Consider the following 21,872-nt stretch of genomic DNA (forward strand, 5'->3'; position numbering starts at 1 on the left):
TGTTAATGTTGATTTTTTTTTTACCTCTCTCCATGAATCACAGATGTTCTTAATGGCATCCAGAATGGTGAATCCTTTCCAGAAGGTTTTCAATTTGCTTTGCCCAGATCCATCAAAGGAATCACTACGTGTGGCCTTATGAAAAGTATTTCTTAAATAGTAAGATTTGAAAGTTGAAATTACTCCTTGATCCGTAGGCTGCAGAAGGGATGTTGTGTTAGAAGGAGTGGAAACATTAATCTCACTGTACATCTCCGTCAGAGCTCTTGGGTGGTGACCAGGTGCATTGTCAGTGAGTAGTAATACTTTGAAAGGAATCTTTTTTTCTGAGCAATGTGTCTCAACAGTAGGCTTAAAATATTCAGTAAACCATGTTGTAAGCAGACGCTCTGTCATCCAGGCTTTGTTGTTCCATTTATAGAACACAGGCAGAGCCCTAGGATTTTCGGAATGGTAAATGAGCATTAGCTCCAACTTAAAGTCACCAGCTGCATTAGCCCCTAACAAGGGAGTCAGCCTGTCCTTTGAAGCCAGGCATTAACCTCTCCTCTCTAGCTGTGAAAGTCCTAGATGGCACCTTCTTCCAATGTAAGGCTGTTTCATCTATATTGAAAATCTGTTGTTTGGTGTAGCCACCTTCATTAATTATCTTAACTAGATCTGGACAACTTGCTGCAGCTTCTACATCAGCACTTGCTGCTTCACCTTACACTTTTATGTTATGGAAGTGGCTTCTTTCCTTAAACCTCAGGAACCAAGCTCTGCTAGCTTCAGACTTTCGCAGCTTTCTCACCTCTCTCAGCAGCCTTCATAGAATTGAAGAGAGTTAGCACTTTCCTCTGGATTAGGCTTTGATTTAAGGGAATGTTATGGCTGGTTTGATCTTCTATCCAGACCACTTAAACTTTTTTTCACATTAGCAATAAGACTGTTTCTCTTCTCTTTCTAAAGTTCCTTGCAGTAGCACTTTTAATTTCCTTCAAGGACTTTTTCTTTGCATTCACATCTTGGCTAACTGTTTGGTACAAGAGGCCTAGCTTTTGGCCTCTCTCAGCTTTTGACATGCCTTTCTAGCTTTTGATTTAAAGTGAGAGATGTACAACTCTTCCTTTCACTTTAACAGTTAAATAACCCATTGTAGGGTTATTACTTGGCCTCATTTCCGTATTGTTGTGTCTCAGGAAATAGGGAGGCCTGAGAAGAGGGAGAGAGATGGGAACGGCCGGTTGGTGGAGCAGTCAGAGCACACATATTTATTGATTAAGTTCTCTGTCTTTTATGGGCATGGTTTGTGGTGCCCCCAAACAATTATAGTAGTAACATCAAAGATCACTGATCACAGATCATCATAACACATATAATAACGATGAAAAAGTTTGAAATGTTGCAAGAATTATGAAAATGTGACACAGACATGAAGTGAGCAAATGCTGTTGGAAAAATGGCTCCAGTAGACTTGCTCAACATAGGGTTGCTGCAGACCTTCAGTTTGTGAAAAGTACAATATCTGTGAAGTACAAGTCGAAGCACAATGAAACAAGGTATACCTATACACTAGTCATTAGCCACGTGGTTATTGATCACCTGAAATGTGATCAGTAGTCACATGCGGCTAATGATCAGTATAGTCACACAATAGCTAGTGTGACTAGGAACTGAATTTTTAATTATTTTAAATTTAAGTAGCCACGTGTGTATTGGACAACTCAAGTCCAGCTTATATCTCCCACACAGCTTTCATACTTGGAAGTAGAATAGAAATCTTATCAGACCACCTGTTTGGATCACTGTTTGCATAGCCCAGAGTTTTTTAGTACTTGTAGAATATAAGCAGTTTCAGAGTGAATTTGTAGGAGGAGAGAAATTGGAGGAAAGGGAATAAGAGATAAGCAGAGGAACTGTTCTTTTTTTCAAGTAACTTTTTTTCTAGAACGTAGTGTTCTAGACCCAAATCATGAAATTGCAACTGGCTGCGTTGTCAGTAAGAGTTGCTTTGTTTGGAGTCCTGTGTTTAACAGTTCTGTATCACCAGAGATGATTTGCAACCTAGTATTGGCTTGACCAGAGGTTAGTGATATGATTAAATTTGTATTTATGGAACAGCCAGAGCAGCACAATTATGTCCACCTCATCCTGGGGTCCTGGGTTCCAGTATAGCCTCCTCCTGTGTAATTTGGTCATCTGTCTTTAAGTTTTACAATTGTCCAGGCACAGATTTTATTCGGTTAGATATGGTGCAAATAGTGGAGGTTAACAGGTGATATGAAGAAACCTCTTCTTCATCCTAGTATCCTAAAAGGGGCAATGAGAGAGACCCACTCTCTGTCACCTCATTGCATGGAGTTTGTGTTTGCTTGATCCAGCTTAAGGCCCTCATTGCATCATGGTTTCTCCTCAGTAGAATCCGCTGCATACCAGTGGATATGATAGAGAGAATGTGTGAGAGGAGTGAGCCGTAGTGTTTGTGACAGATTTTTTTTTTTTAATTTTTATTTATTTATTTATTTATTTTTGGCTGTGTTGGGCCTTCGTTTCTGTGTGAGGGCTTTCTCTAGTTGCGGCGGGAGGGGGCCACTCTTCATCTCTGTGCACAGGCCTCTCTCTATCGTGGCCTCTCTTGTTGCGGAGCACAGGCTCCAGACGCGCAGGCTCAGTAGTTGTGGCTCACGGGGCTAGTTGCTCCGCGGCATGTGGTATCTTCCCAGACCAGAGCTCGAACCCGTGTCCCCTGCATTAGCAGGCAGATTCTCAACCACTGCGCCACCAGGGAAGCCCCCAGATTTTTTTTTTTAACTGTCACAATCTGACCATCTCCTCTTCATATTTTAGATATATGGCTTCAGCATATTATAAATTTGAGGGTATCGAATTTCTGCTATTCTTCCTTGGCTAACTTTTGCATGACTGCTTATATATTTCACTTTTCAGCTCCACTAGTATACTGTACACATTAGGCAGTACACAGAAACTTCAAGAAATGTGCCCCCCCTCAACCATCTTCCCTCTCTCCCCCTGCCCAAGAAAAAGACCTGTCTGTTCATGTTTCCAGCTCAAGTCTCAGTAAATAGAATCCTGTTGGTTTAGGATAATGGGAAGTGACAGGGCAAAGAATGGCACTGGCATTTATGGACATTTTTTACACAAGAGACTGTAAATTGTCCCCTCCAACTCTTTCGACTATTTGAGGATAGAATGGCATGCCTTTTCTCCTATAAGCTTCATAGTGACAGTGGGCTGAGAAACCTCCCAGCCCCTCAAACAAAACAAAACCCAGATAAATAACCTCTGCCTGGTTGGTTCTGATTGATCACCAGCTAAGTTTTCAGTCTTGTGCTTAACTGGTTGTTTTTTTTTCTCTGTCAGTTTTCCATGCCTCCCAAGAGAAGTAGCGTTTGGGTCAGTCCTCTTGGTGAAGGACTTGGCCTGGCACATAAGAAATTCATCTCTAAAAGGAATGGGTAAGGGAAATAGATGGGAAGCCAGCTCAGTTAATATATGATGGTCATAGGACATTAGTTTTGGTAGAAATTAGGTCTGGGCTTAGAGATGTATTGTTAACTGATGTAGCTAATTTGCATGGATTGTTTTTTTCATTTGTTTATTTTCAAACATTGACACATTTGGGAAAGTGAAACTTGATACTTGAGGAAGTTACAGGAAATCCAGCTAGGTAAGTATTACAAAGAAACACAAACGAAAACACCAGGCCCAGGCACTAAGCAGAAAACTGGAGTGTGGTTTATACTTTTCTCCCTTCCCGAGAATGTGAGGGGCATGTGTTACTGCTTCTTGATTCTTGATTAGTAGTAGTAAATGTTGACATTAGTACATCTTCCTTACTTCTCTACTAGGATATTACTGAGTTTTCCGTACTTGTAGTTCTTCATATAGGTAACTGTCCTAATAAGTTATCTTAAGGGGCCTGTAAACCCTAAAGGCTACGTTTTCCATGTTCGTGCTTTTTGCCAGTTTTCTTCCCTGATGAATGTTCTGTGATACACAGTGTTAGAATATATTGATAAAAACGAATTAAATATTCCTCCACTGACTATCTTCTTATTGCTGAGGCTGGTAACTAAAAGAGTCTTGGGTGGCTGCAGTGATTAGTTTCATGAACCTTTCATATAATTGTATATTTTTGCTCACCATTTGTTGGGGATGGACCACTTCAGAGTGAGAGAGACATTGGACCTCTTGCTTTTGAGGAGCTTGTCGCTGAAATGTGTTGAGATATCAAAGAGGAAACTGGGACAAAGAGTCAGTTCGAAGCACAGGAGGGCACAAGTGTCTTCTGTCATAACGGGTCCCCAACCTTTTTGGCACCAGGGACCGGTTTCGTGGAAGACAATTTTTCCACGGCATTTCTATCCAGATTCCCTTCCACCATCTTAAATAAATGAAGAATGTTTCTTCCCTTCAGCAGTGGGTTTTGGTACAGAGGTTAGTCAGTGGGATATGGAAAGAAGGAAGTTCACACTATAGATTTACTTTCTGTTTTTAAAATTATTTATTTAATTCATTTTTGGCTGTGTTGGGTCTTTGTTGCTGCGTGCGGGCTTTGAGCGGGGGCTACTCTGTTGTGTTGCGCGGGCTTCTCATTGCGGTGGCTTCTTTTGTCGTGGAGCATGGGCTCTAGGCGTGCGGGCTTCAGTAGTTGCAGTGTGCAAGCTCAGTAGTTGTGGCTCGCGTGCTCTAGAGCGCAGGCTCAGCAGTTGTGGCGCACGGGCCTAGTTGCTCCATGGCATGTGGGATCTTCCCGGACCAGGGCTCGAACCCGTGTCCCCTGCACTGGCAGGCAGATTCTTAACCACTGCGCCTCCAGGGAAGCCCCCACAGTATAGATTTAGAAGTTGAGGGAATTCCCTAGTGGCCTAGTCATTAGGACTCTGAGCTTCCACTGCCGGGGGGCCCGGGTTCAGTCTCTGGTCAGGGAACTAAGATCCTGCAAGCTGCGTGGCATGGCCACAAAAAAAAATTTGGTCACCAGCCTTCTCAGAGGGTCTATAATTGGGACTTGTTAACTAGTTTAGGCATGTATATACGAACCTGTTCCAAAGGAAGAACTGTGGGACTGTGCATAGGACATTGTCAACGTGGAACTGTAAGGACCTGAGGAACAATAAGCTATGGTGAGGAGTTTGGTAGAATATTTTTTAAAGAGGTAGGAGATTTAGATCCCAGGAAAAGTAGCATGCTGAGTAGGTTTGGGTTCTTTCCAACCACATATATTCAAGCAGCGGTACTTAGGCCAAGGGCAACACTTAATTCTCTATTTCCTTTTCTCATGGTGCCCCATGAGACCAAGAAAAATGCAGGTAGTAGGATTGCAGATGGAAAAAACTTCAGTGTAGATCCTCTCAGTCATCATATTTCATTGATAAAGGGCTTTGGGGGGAAATTTCCCTCCCCTCCTCCTTCATCCTAGATTGTCATTTTCCCCAAAAATGCTTCTTCCACTTGAAAAATTGTATTATTTTAACTTACATTAACCAACAAGAAAAGACGATAAGAACAGGTTATATAGTACATAGAGATGGCAGTTGAGAGTGGCTATTAGAGAAGATGAATTTCAGAAAAGCCAAGACCCAACTCCACATAGTCCTCAGCATTTCTGAGAGCATTTTAGGGCCCAACTAAGGTCTAACCAGTCCTTTAAATCCCCTTCTTAATTCATAATAATTTGAAAATAAATATTAGGCTTTTTTTTTCTTCTACATCCTCCTCTAAGATAAAAACACATACACTGCTGTTTCTATACCCATCCATTGGAACAAACCTTGAGGGAGTGGTGAAGGAGCTGTTTAAAGAGGAAACAATAGGGAAAGCTCTCTGACCTCAGTTTATCCCTTCATCTGGTTCTTCATTTGTCCCTGCTGAGGAACAGAACTTGTCTTTTGTCTGTAACACAAATACATCTTTACCTCCCTCCCTTCCCACTCCCCCCCCCCCACCCGCTCTTCTCACTCCCTTCTATTATGATTCCAATCAATGATGTCATTATGTGTGCCATTCAAATGCTGTTGAACCACTTGGCTATAGGAATTTGGAAGAGCAAAGAGGCAGAATGGAATTTTTCTCTCCTGCCCAGGGCTGTTGAAAATGGATTCTAATTTTAACTAGAGAAATAGGAATCAGGTTTTTCTTTGCTCAACTTCTACCCTCCCTCTATACCCTAAACCTGAAACACATACTTTTTACCTGGCCATGGTTGAGAAAAAAGTTGGACAAGAAATATTAGGAATATAAATTAACCACTTCAGAGGAAAAACTTTAAAAATTGGGGGAAGTAGGATAAAATTTTTGGTGCTATATCAGCATTTGTGGCTGGTGTTTTGCCCTGTTCACTGTAAATTGGATTTTTGAGAAGTTTGTGATGGAGGGTTTATACTTCCCTAAGGTACGTGGTTGAGACCACTAGGATCTTGCACCACTTCATTTTATTTTTCTCTCTCTGATTTCATTCATTGAGTTTGAACCTAAAGAACTAGAGGCACAAAAGTTTGTAGTAAGAAAAAAAACTTACTCTCTTTTCTGTTTCCTCTGCTTGATACCCCGCCCCCACTAATGTCTTTGCATTCCTTCTTATAACATGTCAGAATTGATGACTTCGATAAAAAACAAGGTTTATGCCTCTCTGTGGTTCCCCTTAGTCTTTGCCCCAAGAGTAAACATACCCTGGAAAAGGAGGGGAATACTGCATTCTGTTAAGTCTGTTTTACTTTTAAATACCTTCAGCTGTTTTTGCCAGCCAAGTTCTTCGGGTGGGGTCATTCTCTGAGTGCCAGTTTTTATTTTTTTAAAAAAAATTTTTGGCTGTGCTGCACGGCATGTGGGATCTTAGTTCCCCAACCGGGGATTGAACCTGTGCCCCCTGCATTGGAAGCATGGAGGCTTAACCACTGGACTGCCAGGATAGTCCCTGAGTGCCAGTTTTTAAAAAAGTGCCACTCTTAGACTCTTAGCATGTAAGGTTTTTAAAACCCACCTGTAAATCATATCTGATTGTATATCTAGTTGTATGTCTAATTTTGAGGTGACAGGTAGCTAGCTGGCTCTCTAAACAGAGCAATATCTGTCTGATCACTCCGCATACTCTCCCTAGCTGTAGTGAAATGTGAGCTAACCCTCTGAATCCAAGTCTGTCCATCCTTCAAATCTGTATGGGAGGAAAAAGTGTGGGGTGTTCTTTTGTTGTTTTTTTGGTTTGTGTTTGTTATTAATTTTTTGGGGGGTATGAAATTTAGGTGTTCAAACGCTCCTCATGATGTGAGCAGTAGCAGTATAGGAATGTTTAAGATGTATTTTAATACTTGAGAGACTAATACTTGAGTAATACTGTTTGTTAGGCTGACACTGATAAGGAGAGGTAACATTTTAAAGAATACATATGGGTTTGGTTCAAGTAAGGTTTAATAATAACATGATAGTTCACCCTCTTATGTACTCAATAAAATAGTAAAGTTGCTTTTTATGCCTGAAAGCTGAAACAGGTCAAATAAAATCCTATAGATTTTGAAGTTGCAAATGGGAATGAGACAGGGCATCAGATCATGAGATGTTTTATAGGAAGATACTTGGTAGTGATTTTTGCAAACTAGCAAAATCCCTGTTTTTAATAAAGTCTGAGGCCCCTTGTTAAGATCTAGAAAACGTTAACTCCTTTCCTCCCTTCCTTTTCCTTTGCTATTCTTTTCTCATATTTTTAAAGATAGTATTTTAATCCATTTTTACCTTCTCATCCCCAGAGCAGATTGTTAGGACGGATATAGAAATGTATTTTCAGAGGGTTCCACATTTGGATTTTATATCACATATTGAATCTTTAAATCCCTAGCAATGAAGATATCTTATTGAGAAGGAGATTATATTTGAAATGCTTGGTGTCTGGATGTTAGAAAGTATTTATTGGGTGAAGAGTTTATTTAGGTAGAGTAGAGGGGGGCAGTTTCAGAATTTTCACTGTCATGCTCATCTTGGGTATGAAATGTTTCAGGAGGAAGAGCAACTGGAAATGAACGAGCAGACTCACGAGATGAGAGGTTTTATATGATGGACCTGTTTAGTGCTCTATATGTACAAGTAAAACACATGAGCCTTAAGACAAAAGCCGTCTGTTCCTCTGTCTGTTCTCCACTTTATTGATACTCTCCCTCTTTCTCTATATCAGTTCAACAGAGAAAAAAAATACCTTTGTGTGCTTGAACCTGGTTGCCTCTCTCTTTTCCCCACGTATCTGAGGTGTTCCCGGATCTTGCTTGGGCATGTTCTTCCTGTATTGAACTCCCCTGGTAAAAGAGTTTCTGTTCCTCTATTTGAATTCTAGGAAGGCAGCAAGACCAGGTGTGCCTTAGAGCCAGCTGTGATTCCTTAATAGCTTTCTTTTCCCCTTCACATTCCTGCAGCTGAGATAACCTGTTTGTAGGAAGCATAAGCTTTTTTGGAAGGCCCCTAGTGCTTTGGGGGGAAAGTTGGAGTGGAGTAGCAGCCTATTGGATTTTTGTGAGAGTTTTTTTGTTGTGGGGGTGGGGTGGGGGTTTGTTTGTTTGTTTTGGTTTTTTGGTCTAAACTGTCTCGAAGCTATTTGCAATTATTCTCAACTGTTGCTGCACATAAGGGTCACCAGGGGTCCCTTACAGTTCTCTAGGCTCTTGCTTTTGAGATTCAGATTTATTAGGTTGGGGCGAAGCCAGAAATCTGCATTTTAAAATGTCAGGTGAAAAGAATCTGCTTTCCTAGCACTCATTGTAAATTTCTGAATGCTCAGGTAACTGTTGTCCTTCATTCTCTGTATATTTTGGCTAAGACAGAATTCACCTCCCCTCAGAAGGTTTTAGCTTCCCTCTATTGACTTGACATTTCTGCCAAGCTCTGCATCGCTTATCCTTAAAAGCAGCAGCTTCCTGATGTTTAAGGGAGGGAGGTGGGGACTTTTTAATAGAAACTTGGTTTCCAGGGGTCTCAAGTGTGAAGCCTTCATTTCCTCCACCTTCCTTGCTTTGTCCTACAGTCAGCTAGAGCAAGACCGAGACGACCTCCTCCGGGGTTGGACAAGAGTGGGGGTTGGGGAAGAAGCTTGATTTGGACAAGAGAGAAGAAGTGATGGGAGCTAGTGACTCAGAAGAGTGTTTGGTTTTGAGCTGACTGTGTACTGGGGCTTCAAATACTGTAAAGATAGGAGGAGATACAGTTCCTGGTAGTCTCTAATTCTGGTGTTGCTTTACAGTTCCTGGCATCCTTCTGGCTCTAGAAGGTTGAATCTGATCTCAACAGTTAAAAGGATTGTTGAGAGTAGGTAAGATTGTTGTACTCGGAGGTGTGTTATGTGTATATGTGTGGCGGTATTAGAGTATCTCTTTACTCTGTGTGTGCTAAGATGATGGACTAGACCCTCTGCTAGTCCAGTCCTTCACCTTTAGTCCTGCTTAGGCTCTGTGCATTGGTCTTTAGGACCACCTCGTGTTCTGTGGTCTGGCTGGCATAAATGCTGAGGAATAAACATGTTCAAATGAATTTCAGAAACTGGGGCAGGGAGGTGACAGCTGTGTGTTTAAGCATTAAAGTGTTTCTGAGAGAAAAACCATCAGTTGCTGTCATTCACCCTGAGAGTATGAAATTAGAAGCCCACTCACCCTGGAGTGTTTCATAACCTTTACCTCTGGGAAGTCAAGGCCATGTCATTATTAATCTACCATTGCCTGAAAGCCCCCAGGCACTGCTTTTCATCCTGCCATCAGTCACGTGGCAGTGAAAGTCAGGAAAGTCACCAGAAGGCTCCCTGTCTTCCTTTTTGCCTCACTCTTACCTTACATTCCCTTGGAAAATCAAATTGGCCTGAGAACTATTAACATCTTAGTATGGTAATTCAATTACAAAAGGAGGCAATTATTTGGGTTTTTTTTTTTTTTTGCAAACTGATCATCCGTAGTTCACTATCAGCCTCTCTTCCATCACTCCAGGGAAAAGACTTCTGAGAAAATAACTGTTAAAGTAGGATAAATAAAGTGGCGTGGTTTAGGTCCTGTTGGGAATATATATGAGACTCTTACACATTGAACAGTGTTGGATGTGGGCAATAGCTCAGTCATTAAAACAGCTATAGGAGAAGGGCCAACTCCAACTCAGCAGTACCTAAGCTTCCCTGAAATGTCCCTTTCTACTTGTAAGGATATCTCTGACTGAATTGTTTAGATTGGAATTTCTGCTTCTCATACATAGTGTAAGAAGGAATGATGTGGGTGAGCTCGTTGTACTGACCAGAAAAAATACCTGGCTTGGTTAATTCTTTTGGTCTCCTATAAGAACAGTGAGGATATCTTTTATTTGAATTCAGTAAATACTCTTGCTTTGTGTTTTGGGATTTACTGAGTTCAAATTCCCTACATAAGCCTGGTTACATTTGGGTCACTGTTTTGTTTCTCCTAGTTTATCTCTGTGATCCAGAGTGGCACTGGTAATAAGATTGAAAAAGGTGAATGCTTGGGCTTCCCTGGTGGCACAGTAGTTAAGAATCTGCCTGCCAGTGCAAGGGACACGGGTTGGAGCCCTGGCCCGGTAAGATCCCACATGCCCCGGAGCAACTACGCCCGTGCACCACAACTACTGAGCCTGTGCTCAAGAGCCTGCAAGCCACAACTACTGAGCCCACACACCACAACTACTGAAGCCTGCAAGCCTACAGCCTATGCTCTGCAACAAGAGAAGCCACTGCAATGAGAAGCCCGCGCACCACAACTGGAGAAAGCCCGCACACAGCAATAATGACCCAACACAGCCAAAAATAAAAACAAATAAATAGGACTTCCCTGGTGGCACAGTGGTTAAGCATCCGCCTGCCAATGCAGGGGGCACGGGTTCGAGCCCTGGTCTGGGAAGATCCCACATCCTGCAGAGCAACTAAGCTTGTGTGCCACAACTACTGAGCCTGTGCTCAAGAGCCTGCAAGCCACAACTACTGAGCCTGTGCTCTAAGAGTGCCCATGAGCCATAACTACTGAAGCCCGCGCGCCTAGAGCCCATGCTCCGCAACAAGAGAAGCCATCACATGAGAAGCCCGCACACCACAATGAAGAGTAGCCCCCGCTCGCCACAACTAGAGAAAGCCCGCACACAGCAACAAAGACCCAACGCAGCTGAAAATAAATAAATTTATTTATTTAAAAAAAAAAAAGTGAGTGCTTTAGCACAGCCCATGGGGTGCTAATTAAATCAAAGTAGACTCCTTTTGGCAGAGCAAATAACCCTAGCACACTAAGCTCGAAGCAGTATTCTTTATTGTATTCAGGATAAAATTAGTAAGTTTTGAAAAATGTTCACCTGAATTTGAATCTTGAAGACACAAGTTGGGTTTGGAAGGTAAAGCTGGAACTCCATTTTGGGTAGAGATTTTATTTCATTTATTTTATAAAATTATTTATTTATTTGTTTAGGCTGTACCGGGTCTTAGTTGCGGCACACGGGATCCTTAGTTGTGGCATGCGGGATCTAGTTCCCTGACCAGGGATCGAACCCGGGCCCCCTGCATTGGGAGCATGGAGCCTTACCCACTGGACCACCAAGGAAGTCCCTGGGTAGGGATTTTATCTATGGTACTCTTTGCTATAAAAAGAGGCAATCACTTTAGAAAGCATCTGTGTGATATTCACGCTGCCACTTGTTGCAGCTGATCTTCCACTTGGGACTTAATTCCTGGCTACAGTGTATATGCCATGGAAACCACTGACAAGAGCCCTTCCTTAATTTAAAATTTTGAGCTATAACTTTGTACTTCCATTCCCTCTCCTTTTCCTTCTTGGGGCACTGAGGTTGTTTTGGGTTTTTTTGTTTTTTAAAAAAAATTAATTCCATTGTATTTAGAGAGGAATAAGTTCTTAAAGGACCAGCACCAACCTTGTGACTAACTTTATGTCATCTTGTCTTCTAAGTTTCTACCTCTGGATCTGGGTGTTTGATCTCCATCTCTCTCTCTCTCCCTCTCTCTCTCTCCTCTCTCTCTCTCTCTCTCCATCTCTCTCTCTCCATCTCTCTCTCTCTCTCTCTCTCCCTCTCTCTCTCTCTCTCTCTCTCCATCTCTCTCTCTCCATCTCTCTCTCTCTCTCTCTCTCTCTCTCTCTCTCTCTCTCTCTCTCTCTCCCCCTCTCTCTCCATCTCTCTCTCTCTCTCTCTCCCCCCCAGCTCCCTAACAGGGATTGAACCACAGGCCTTGGCAGTGAAAGTCCCAAGTCCTAACCACTAGACCACCAGGAAATTCCCTGATCTCCGTCTCTTGATCTCATGTTTCTCTCTCACCTCAATACTTCTGGCCTCTCCTTTCTAATAGAAATATTTTCAAAACCACTTGCCAGGGACAGACCACACATTTTGCTCCAAACTTTATAGCAGTCAGTAGAAACAGGAAAACACAATTGTACTGTTTACAGTGATTTTCAAAAGGTAAAACTAACAAGTTGTTCAGCAAAAGCATAATTATTTGGGGTCTGGGAATCAGAAAGAAAATTTCCCCATGAGTCCTCAATATGCAGTAATGTAATGAACAATGGCACACATCTTTATAGTCATTCAGTTGTGAATTCATAAGCCCTGTGAGGTTAAAGATTTTTGTCTTATTCATCTCTCTATTCCCAATGCCAGAAAACAGTGCCTGACCCAAAGTAGGCTCTCAGTGGTTATTTGAATGACTAGTGGATGAATGGTTTAATTTTATGGTTTCAGTGTTATTGACAGTGTTGATAGAAGCTGATGTTGTGTAATTCAGTGAAGGCAATTCCTCAGGGGCCTTTAGAGTACCTGGAATTGGATCTACAGAGTTAGAGGTCGAATCCTTGCTCAGTTCCCTTGGACATTACCTTATATAGATATCTGTTTTTGTAGTCATTAATTGTTAGGGATGTTGATATCAGTTAAAGCCTGACGGCATAGTTTTTTTTTTTTTAGGGTCCCAAAAAGAGAAGGTGGTTAATAGTACCTGATGGAGAAGACTGTGGTTTTGCTGAGTTACTGTTCTGCTACACTTTAACCTTAAATCTGATCCTCTTTCCAAATATCATTTGCCTTGCAACTGAAGGGAATTTCCTTGTTGCCTTGGTAATGTCTGTTTCTTGACAACTTTTTTTTTTTCTTGACAACTTTTGATGACTTCACTTGTAGTGTAGAAGAAGAATGAATGGCATTGTTAGTTTCAAAATTCTGTTGGTGGTCTCAGACTTTGTTTCAAGGACCAGAAGGAAGCAATAGAAATAATGGCTAACATTTATTGAATACTTATATGATAGTTCCTATGTACTAAGCACTTTCATACATGTAATTTGTATCTTGGGGCAACCTGGAATGTCTCCGTCTTTTCTTTCAGCAGGTATCATTTTCTTTATATTGTCCAAGGATGTGCCAAAAGTGAAAGGGAAACAAGAAGAAAAGTGAATTTTGAAAAGTTGAAGATGTCTTCTGAAAGGTTCAGTTAGGAACTATCTTATTCCATGATGGAAAATACAGTGATAGTGATTCATGGGGGCATTTGGCTTTATTAAATATATATCATGCTTTCTCCCCTGTGCTTCTTTAGTAGGTTTTTTGTTTTTTTTTTTTGCGGTACGCGGGCCTCTCACTGTTGTGGCCTCTCCCGTTGCGGAGCACAGGCTTCGGACGTGCAGGCTCAGCAGCCATGGCTCACGGGCCCGGCTGCTACGCGGCGTGTGGGATCTTCCCGGACCGGGGCACGAGCCCATGTCCCCTGCATCGGCAGGCGGACTCTCAACCACTGCGCCACCAGGGAAGCCCTGCCCTGTGCTTCTTATATGACCTCTCTTCTCTTTTACACAGTTCTCTTTCTTGTTTTTATCACCAAACTTCTGAAAAGAAAAACAAGGCAGTTATTGGGAGACAGGAGTGAGGATCATGTATGCTGAAGTTGTTGGCGTCGGTCAGTTAGTTGGCTTGCTCTTTAAGTCTTGAGTGGGAGAATGAGGGAAGTGAAGTACATGGATCAATCTGAATATCCAGTGCCTGTGTTTAGTCAGTGAGGACAGGTTTCTCTTCTGATTTTGGATGCAAGTGGTGTGTTTTGAAGAGTTTTCACTTGATAGCAAATAAGGGCGTTTCAGATCCCAGCACTACTCTTCCCACACGGGAGCAACCCTGGGAAGAAAAAAGATTTGTTAGTGGTTGAGGGTTTGTGGGAGGGAAGTGGGGGAGGGATGAAGAAGGGAAAGGTTTGCAAATGCATGCGACACTGAGCTAGAGGGGTCAGTGCTGCCTGCAGATGCACAACCCCATTTGTGCACTTGAGCATGGCCTGGGGGAGCATTGGCCTGATGAATGCAGAGGGAGATGCATTTTGATCGAGGTAATTTCCTTCAGATGGGTCTCACCATCCCATGAATCAAAACCTGTCAGCAAGGAGCTAAAGATGGAGTGAAGTTTATTGTACGTTTGTTTCCATGCGACACCGTCACGCTAGAAGGGTCAAGTGAGAGAGATCATTAGAACTGTGTTGATTTACTGGGCCTGTTGTGCACTTTCTCTGCAGGGCAAGGAGGAAAGAGGCTTTAGGAGGGGAGCTGAGGGGCACTGGGTAGGAGAGAAGGGCAGGCATGCACAAAATAAATAAAACCCTCGCTGGTCTCTGCGGGTGAGGGGTGGGCAGGCTCTTCATAGGGGGTGGGAGGTGGGGGCATCTGTATTGTTTTTTTTCCCCCTAGAGCCCCTGGTATATTTGGAGCAGATGCTCTGCCTAGATCTCCAGGAGAAGGCACCAGAGGATTAAAAAAGGAATCTCAAGGGGAAATCTCTGATACTAGCCTTAGTGGCTAGAGAAATATATCCATCTGACCCCGCCCCTTCTTTTCCTCCCTTGTTCTTTCCTCACCTTTGAGCTCAAAAAGAAACACAGGAGATTTAATTTAGAAGTCAAACTCCCCATTTTGGGATACAGTGAAGTAGAGAACCAGAGGAAAGGCTGTCCCACACATTCCAAATGGATGTAGGCTTTGTGATGAGATTTGTGAAGGGAATCGCCCCAAGATTTGTGCAGAGAGAGTAGATAGGTTTCAGCAGTAACATCTCCCTCTGTGATGTGAATGTGCTGAAGTATCCCTAGCGCTGAATTGAATGAAAAAAGTAAATAGTGGTAGTTAAGCAAGATACGATCTAGTCCTGCCTATCTCCAAGAAGGGTAGGTATGATATGCTCCTTTTATTTCCCTTAAAGCTGTTTCCTCCTTGGCCTGGAGGCTTAATGAAATGGAGAATTTTCCATCTAGAATGTTCTATAGAGGTTCTTATTTTGAAATCTCCATTTATATCCCTTATTCATTTTTTATCTTAGTGGTGGTAGACAAAATCAAGAAAAGCTTCCTAGTGACTTTGGTAAGGAAAAATATAGTGAGGCCTGTGTTCATTGGAAACCCTAATTCTTTTCATACAGTTCAACAGATGGAATAGCCAATTAGCCAAAGTTAGAAACAAATTGAGTTGAGAAAATCTTTAGTATGAGACTACTAATTGGAGCCCTAGTTAGTTATGAAGTAGAGGCATATGGTATGGTAGAAAGGGGGTAGGATCCTTGCATTGACCCAGTCATTTGAGTGATGTAGAAGTTGTTGAAGTAGTTTACAACTACTTTTTTTTTTAATTTAATTAATTAATTTCTTTTTGGCTGCGTTGGGTTTTCATTGCTGCGTGCGGGCTTTCTCTAGTTGCGACAAGTGGTGGCTTCTCTTGCTGCGGAGCATAGGCTCTAGGCACGCGGGCTTCAGTAGTTGTGGTTCGCAGGCTCTAGAGCGCAGGCTCAGTAGTTGTGGCGCACGGGCTTAGTTGCCCCGCGGCATGTGGGATCTTCCTGGACCAGGGCTCGAACCTGTGTCCCCTGCATTGGCAGGTGGATTCTTAACCACTGCGCCACCAGGGAAGCCCTACAACTACTTTTAGCTAAGGATCCTAGTGATCCTTCTTCCCTTGGAAATTAAGCACTACTTCCATTCTGCTACTCTTCTTCCAAAGAAGTGCTTATGTAAGATACCTAAGGTTTTGGTAAAGTTAAGAAAGTGGATTCTCGAGTAAAATGTCTTGGGTTCCATTTCTGGCTCTGCCACTTAACTATTTGTGAGACTTGGGCAAGTTACTTACTCTCTCAAAGCCTCAGTTTTCTTATCTATAAAATGACCTGCTACGTATGTCATGGTACCTGATATGTTTAAGATGGTTAAAACAACTAAATGAGATACTGAATGTAATGAACTTCATATAGTACCTGGCACATAGTAAGCACCCAAATGTTAGTGGCTATAATATAATCATTATTATTTTAATTTATGATTATTAAAGACAGGAATACTCTTTTCCTTTGGAACCTGGCTCAGTGTTTTACAGTAGTTTAGATTACATTAATTATGCACCTACTATGGATTTGCTGATGGTTATAATGAAAAAGGCAGAAAAAGTATGTAGGCAGTATTCTATTCTAGTAATACACTGTGATTAAGGGATAACTTGTGTGTAGGATTCTTCAGTCCTTCAATAGCCACCAACCTTTCTTAGCTTCTTTCTTACTTGCTAGAAGGCAGGTGGCGCAAAAGTGAGAAAATGAACATTTCTCAAGCTGAAAGAGCCAAAGTAAGACTGAGAAAGTACTCCTGACTACTGTGTTCAGAGAGCTGCGCTAGCTAGACAGATTGAACACAGAAGGCTGTATAGCTGCCCTGCTTTTGACGAAGAGGTGGTTCCTGTGGTTGTAGGGACAAAGGCAGCTCCATGGTCGGCGTTGAGAGTAAAGGTATTTTAAAAGTTCTTGCGTCTCTGTAGGCCTCTTGGTTGCCTTTCCTTTTGACTCTGGTTTTTGGGACACTCAGAGACACAACCTGCCTATGTACGTCATGAATATGAACTTCTTGGGTTTTTAAAAAAAAAAATCCAGCTCAGGAGCACCACACGTAAGCTTGCTCAAAAGTTTGTTTAAGCAACTATACCCCAGTTTAAAAAAAAAAAAAAGTTTGTTTCAGCACGTTTGACCTGACCTTATGTTGGTTAACTTTTGTAAATAAAGTCAAAGAAACTGTCCTGGCTCGTGATTAGGGTGTTACGTGTGTATGGAGTAGAGGGTCCCCTGGGATATCTGAGAAGATAGGATCTTTGTCTAGATGTGTCAAGTTCTAGGAAATGCTTTTGGGGGAGAAAAAACACCCAGGAAGCCCACATACTTTTAGATGTTTCTAATCCTAGGGCTGGGCTTTTGATGGCTGGTGACAGGGTATTAGGGGAAGGTGGAAAAGGAGAAAATAAATAACTGTTAAAGTGGGATAAATAAAGTGGCAGGGTTTAGGTCCTGGTGAGAATATAATATATATGAGACTCTGACATTGAACAGTGCTGGATGTGAACAGCAGCTTAGTCTTTAAAATGCTATAGGAGAATGGCCAGCTCCAATTCATAGTATGCTGGAACATTCTCTCCAATTACAGGGCAGACACCATGAGTCTCTTGGATGCTTGGAAAAGGTCCAGAGCATCTCTCTCAGAGAGATGACTGCAGCTGTTTCCTTATTTCAAAATCATTTCAAACTCTTCAGAGCCTTCTATGACTTTGCTGGGTATTCATAACACTTAGCTTTCTTTGTAAGTTCTTCAGAAACACCACTCTGGCCCCCTTCCCCTTCCCTTTTTTAGCAAGAAAATGGAACTTGAAAGCAGTGTTCGACAAATAGTTTGGGTGCCTTCTACCAACCTGCTCTCTGCAGGTATTATTAGTAAAGCCTCAGTTTTCCATATCTCTGAGCTACAAAAATTTCTTTAGCACAGAAATTTGTTTTATGGGTGTTTCCTGCTGTTTTCTTGACTCTCCTTGTCTTATGAGTATTGAAGCCCTACTTAACATTAAGTTCTTAGTCATTCTAGGGACAATATGCTAGCTTATTCAGTTTCCTGTTTTTTTCTGTGGGTGTGATCCTTAGTTCTTGACACAAGGTTGGCTAGCATATTGTAGCGAATAAGTTATAATTTCATTCCCATTTACCTTGTGAATGGAGGGATAGCTTGTTTCAGCCCTTTTCTTTGTCCCTGAACAGTCTGAGGATGACGAGAAGCTGAAAAAGAGGAAGGAGCGATTTGGGATTGTCACAAGTTCAGCTGGAACAGGAACCACAGAGGATACAGAGGTAAAATATACCTGGAATGCTTCACAGGGCCCTTGAAGGGAAAATGAAGACAAACAAACAGAATGAAGAAACATTGTTATTTCCCTGGCCTACTTCTTAAGTGCCTAAATGACAAGATTTTTGGTCCTTTGCTTGATATCTGTTTTCTGGATAAAGTGGCCCCACTGAATTCCATCAGTATACTTAAGTAATTCACTATTAAGAGCCAGTTAACCTAGTAGGAAAGAGCACAAGATTTGGAATCAATTAAGCTTGGATAAGTGACTGTGCCACTTAGTATTACTATATTTCTTACAAGTTATAGTAATTTTCTGAGCCTCAGTTTCATCATCTGGAAAGTGGAGATAATAAAACCTACCTCGAAGTGGTATTTTAAGCATGAAATGATTCTGTGTAAAATGTCAAGTATTCAGTAAGTAGCAGTGTTTCGGATTATCTGCCAAGCAAATTTCTTACATCATTTAACGAAGGCCATATCCAACCCAGACACAAATATAGTTGTGCGGCATGTGGGATCTTTTAGTTGTGGCATGTGGGCTCTAGTTCCCTGACCAGGGATCGAGCCTGGGCCCCCTGCATTGGGAGCATAGAGTCTTACCCACTGGACCACCAGGGAAGTCCCTGGAAGTGCAGAGTCTTAACCACTGGACCGCCAGGGAAGTCCTCAAATGTGACTTGTTCTTATCACTTTATTTACAGATAGTTTCTCAAAATGAAAGAATGGCTTTTTGTTTGTTTGTTTGCTTCTTTAAGACTTGTGTGCATCTATATCCCAGCATTTTCTGGAGTAACATTCATTGAGACTCTGAGCATTGGCAGACTTCTCAGAGCATTGACAGACAATATTGATTTGCTGGTTTGAGAGTATATATAATGGAGACCAAGCATTAGCAGAGGTGTACATGAACAGTTGAAACAATGAATGTGTTTAGGGACTTCCCTGGTGGTCCAGTGGTTAAGACTGGAAGCTCCCAAGGCAGGGGGCCTGGGTTCAATCCCTGGTCAGAGAACTAGATCCCACATGCCGCAACAAAGATCCCGCACACGACAGCGAAGATCCCGCCTGCCGCAACCTAGACCCTGTGCAGCCTGTTTAGAATTATAGAAATTTCTTAGGTGGTGAGGAATTTGAAATGTTACTTCTTCCATTTAATCCAAATTTACTTCTTTCCATCTACTTCTAGAGATGGCCTCTGAAACTCTATTACCTGACACACTCAAAATCTTTTTTTAATTATTTATTTATTTTTGGCTGCATTGGGTCTTTGTTGCTGCACGCGGGCTTTCTCTAGTTGCGGCGACCGGGAGCTACTCTTCTTTGCGGTGCGTGGGCTTCTCATTTTGTTGGCTTCTCTTGTTGCGGAGCATGGGCTCTAGGCATGCGGGCTCAGTAGTTGTGGCACACAGGCTTAGTTGCCTCGCGGCATGTGGGGTCTTACCGGGCCAGGGCTCGAACCTGTGTCCCCTGAATTGGCAGGGGGATTCTTAACCACTGCACCACCAGGGAAGCCCTCAAAATCTTATAGTCTCTTTATGAATAAATACCAGAGTCAATCTTGTAATAAACCCTGAAAATTTCAGAATCTGATCAGTTTACATTCTCCACTATGAAAAAACTAAAGGGTTTTATATTCTTCTTTGTGCTACTAATTCAGAATAAAGCATTACCTGTTGTAAGTAAATGTCTGCTTACTTGCTGACTTGCCAGGATGAGCTAGAAGTAAACTTAGGCTTGTTTTAATTGTAGTTAAAATTTCTCCCTCTTTGCCAAGGAAACTGTCATTAGACCAGGCATGCTTACTGAGTTGGTACATTTGACCTCCAAGATAAGGCAGATGAGGATTTTGTTGAGTAGAAAGGAACAGTGGCTTTTATTGGGAGAGTTAATATATGTAGTATATGTAAGGGAGTAGTAACTTTTGAGGCTGATGGAGTTTATATGAACCAGATGACTTTCATTTGATTCCAAAGAATTGTGTCAGTAATCCAGGTGGAAGTGAGCTTGGCTTGTATGCACTCAGCTTTTCTTTTCTTTTTTGGCCGTGCACAGTGCGGCATGTGGGATCTTAGTTTCCCCGACCAGGGATCAAACCCGTACCCACTGCATTGGAAACGCAGAGTCTTAACCACTGGACCACCAGGGAAGTCCCACTCAGCTTTTCTTTTTAATATAACTTTAACCTCCTCTGTGAATGGAATAAAAAATAAGCCCCCTCTTTTCTGGGGGCAGTGGTTAGAGTGAGGACTCAGTAGTGTTTTATGAGTCACTCCCAGAACAAAAATCTCTTTCTCTCTTTCTCTCCCCCACCCATTTTGTGCCCTCTCTCCCACACTGCCTCCCTTAAGAGATCCATGTTGGGGCCTCCCCACCCCCCATTTATTCCGTTGGCATTGAAGATTTATATGCCTCTTTGTGGATTTGGAGGCCGAAGGAATAGTTGCTGATTGGGCCTAACTGCCCAGAAGGGCATCCCCTTCACCTTCTCCATGAAATAGCATTGGTCAACCTTTTGTCCTTTGAAATTTCCCATCTCCCCATTGACTGGAAGACTTTTCCCAGCCTGTTTAAGGATCCATTGTTTCCAGGCTAACTTGCTGTAAGGCTGAGTGGCCCTTTCTCCTTCAGGAATCTTTCCATTTTCTACCACTATTCTCTTCCTCCTCTCCCTCCCCCACCCCCTACTCCCCACAGTATTCTGCCCTCCTTATTCTCCTTTCCCATCAAACCAGCTCTAACTGGATAACTAGAGAGATTCAGACATTAAATCTCTGGCTGCCAAGCATAAGCCTGGCTTTCCCTCCTTCTTGGACCTTGTGACAGTCCATGTGAGTTTGGATTAAAGCAGCCAGGAACCCAGGCCACTGTTGTCTTGCAATCTAATTTTTTTCTTCTTGCTTCTTCCTTATAGGCAAAGAAGAGGAAAAGAGCAGAGCGCTTTGGGATTGCCTGATGAAAAGCTTTTGATGCTTTCTATTCTCCAGTGGTTTCCATCTCTTCAACTCTTCCTGGTCACATATATACCTAAATGCACAGTCATGTGCCTAGGTCCTGCCTTGCAGTGAGGGAGCATGTACCCCAGGTACATCTGTGAACTCCAGCAGCAGTTTGACTTACTGCAGTTCTAACTTTAAGGTTTTTGTTGTTGTGTTGTTGTTTTTTAATTATTATTTTGCTTGTTAATAAAAAAAATAGAAAAAAGAACAGTGTGTTTTATCAGGTGCTCTTTTGAGTTCTTAGTGCCAGATTAGACCAGATAAGGAGAGCTTCAGGGGCAAATATTATAGCGAATTAGCCATAATGCCTTTATCCTTTAGAAAAGAGAACAAGGAAAAGGACTGAGTATGTCCCTTTAAGCCTGTTTATTTCCTTCTCTCATACTCACAGGCATCCTTTTACTTCTTTATCCTCCATAAAGAGGCCAAGTTTCACCCTGAATCTTTGCTTTAGCAGGTTGACATGACCCACTGGAATAAGATAGGGAAAACACTGTGGGTTTTAGGAGGTGCAAAGGATATAAACACAAGGACTAGTGATTGGTAGTCTGTAATGGAATGGAGTCCAGAGTCCGTCCCTATTCTGGAGTCCGGAAGGGCCCTATTTTCAAGAGTGACTTGTCTGGTTTCAGTCGAAGCCAATATGTGGGATCCTGTTGGTTATGCAGTTCAGGAAAGGAGATTGGCTGGGTACCCCTCAGAGCTAGAAGTATGGGGATGCAGAGTATGACAGGATGTAA

The 21,872-nt window shown here is 42.3% G+C and overlaps 1 protein-coding gene across 1 annotated transcript in view; it reads left to right on the forward strand.

Annotated features, from left to right (window-relative positions):
- SARNP (SAP domain containing ribonucleoprotein) overlaps positions 1-21,340 on the forward strand; it is a 52,055-nt gene extending 30,715 nt beyond the window's left edge. Inside the window, exons 10-11 of the mRNA XM_024736682.1 lie at positions 18,049-18,138; positions 21,048-21,340. Of these exons, the coding sequence (XP_024592450.1) occupies positions 18,049-18,138; positions 21,048-21,089 (132 nt within the window). The 3' untranslated portion in view covers positions 21,090-21,340. The remainder of the gene's footprint in view (positions 1-18,048; positions 18,139-21,047) is intronic.
- The last annotated feature ends 532 nt before the right edge of the window (positions 21,341-21,872 follow it).

This window comes from Neophocaena asiaeorientalis, unplaced genomic scaffold (genome assembly GCF_003031525.2).
Source record: "Neophocaena asiaeorientalis asiaeorientalis breed wild unplaced genomic scaffold, Neophocaena_asiaeorientalis_V1.1 scaffold134, whole genome shotgun sequence".
NCBI lineage: Eukaryota > Metazoa > Chordata > Mammalia > Artiodactyla > Phocoenidae > Neophocaena > Neophocaena asiaeorientalis.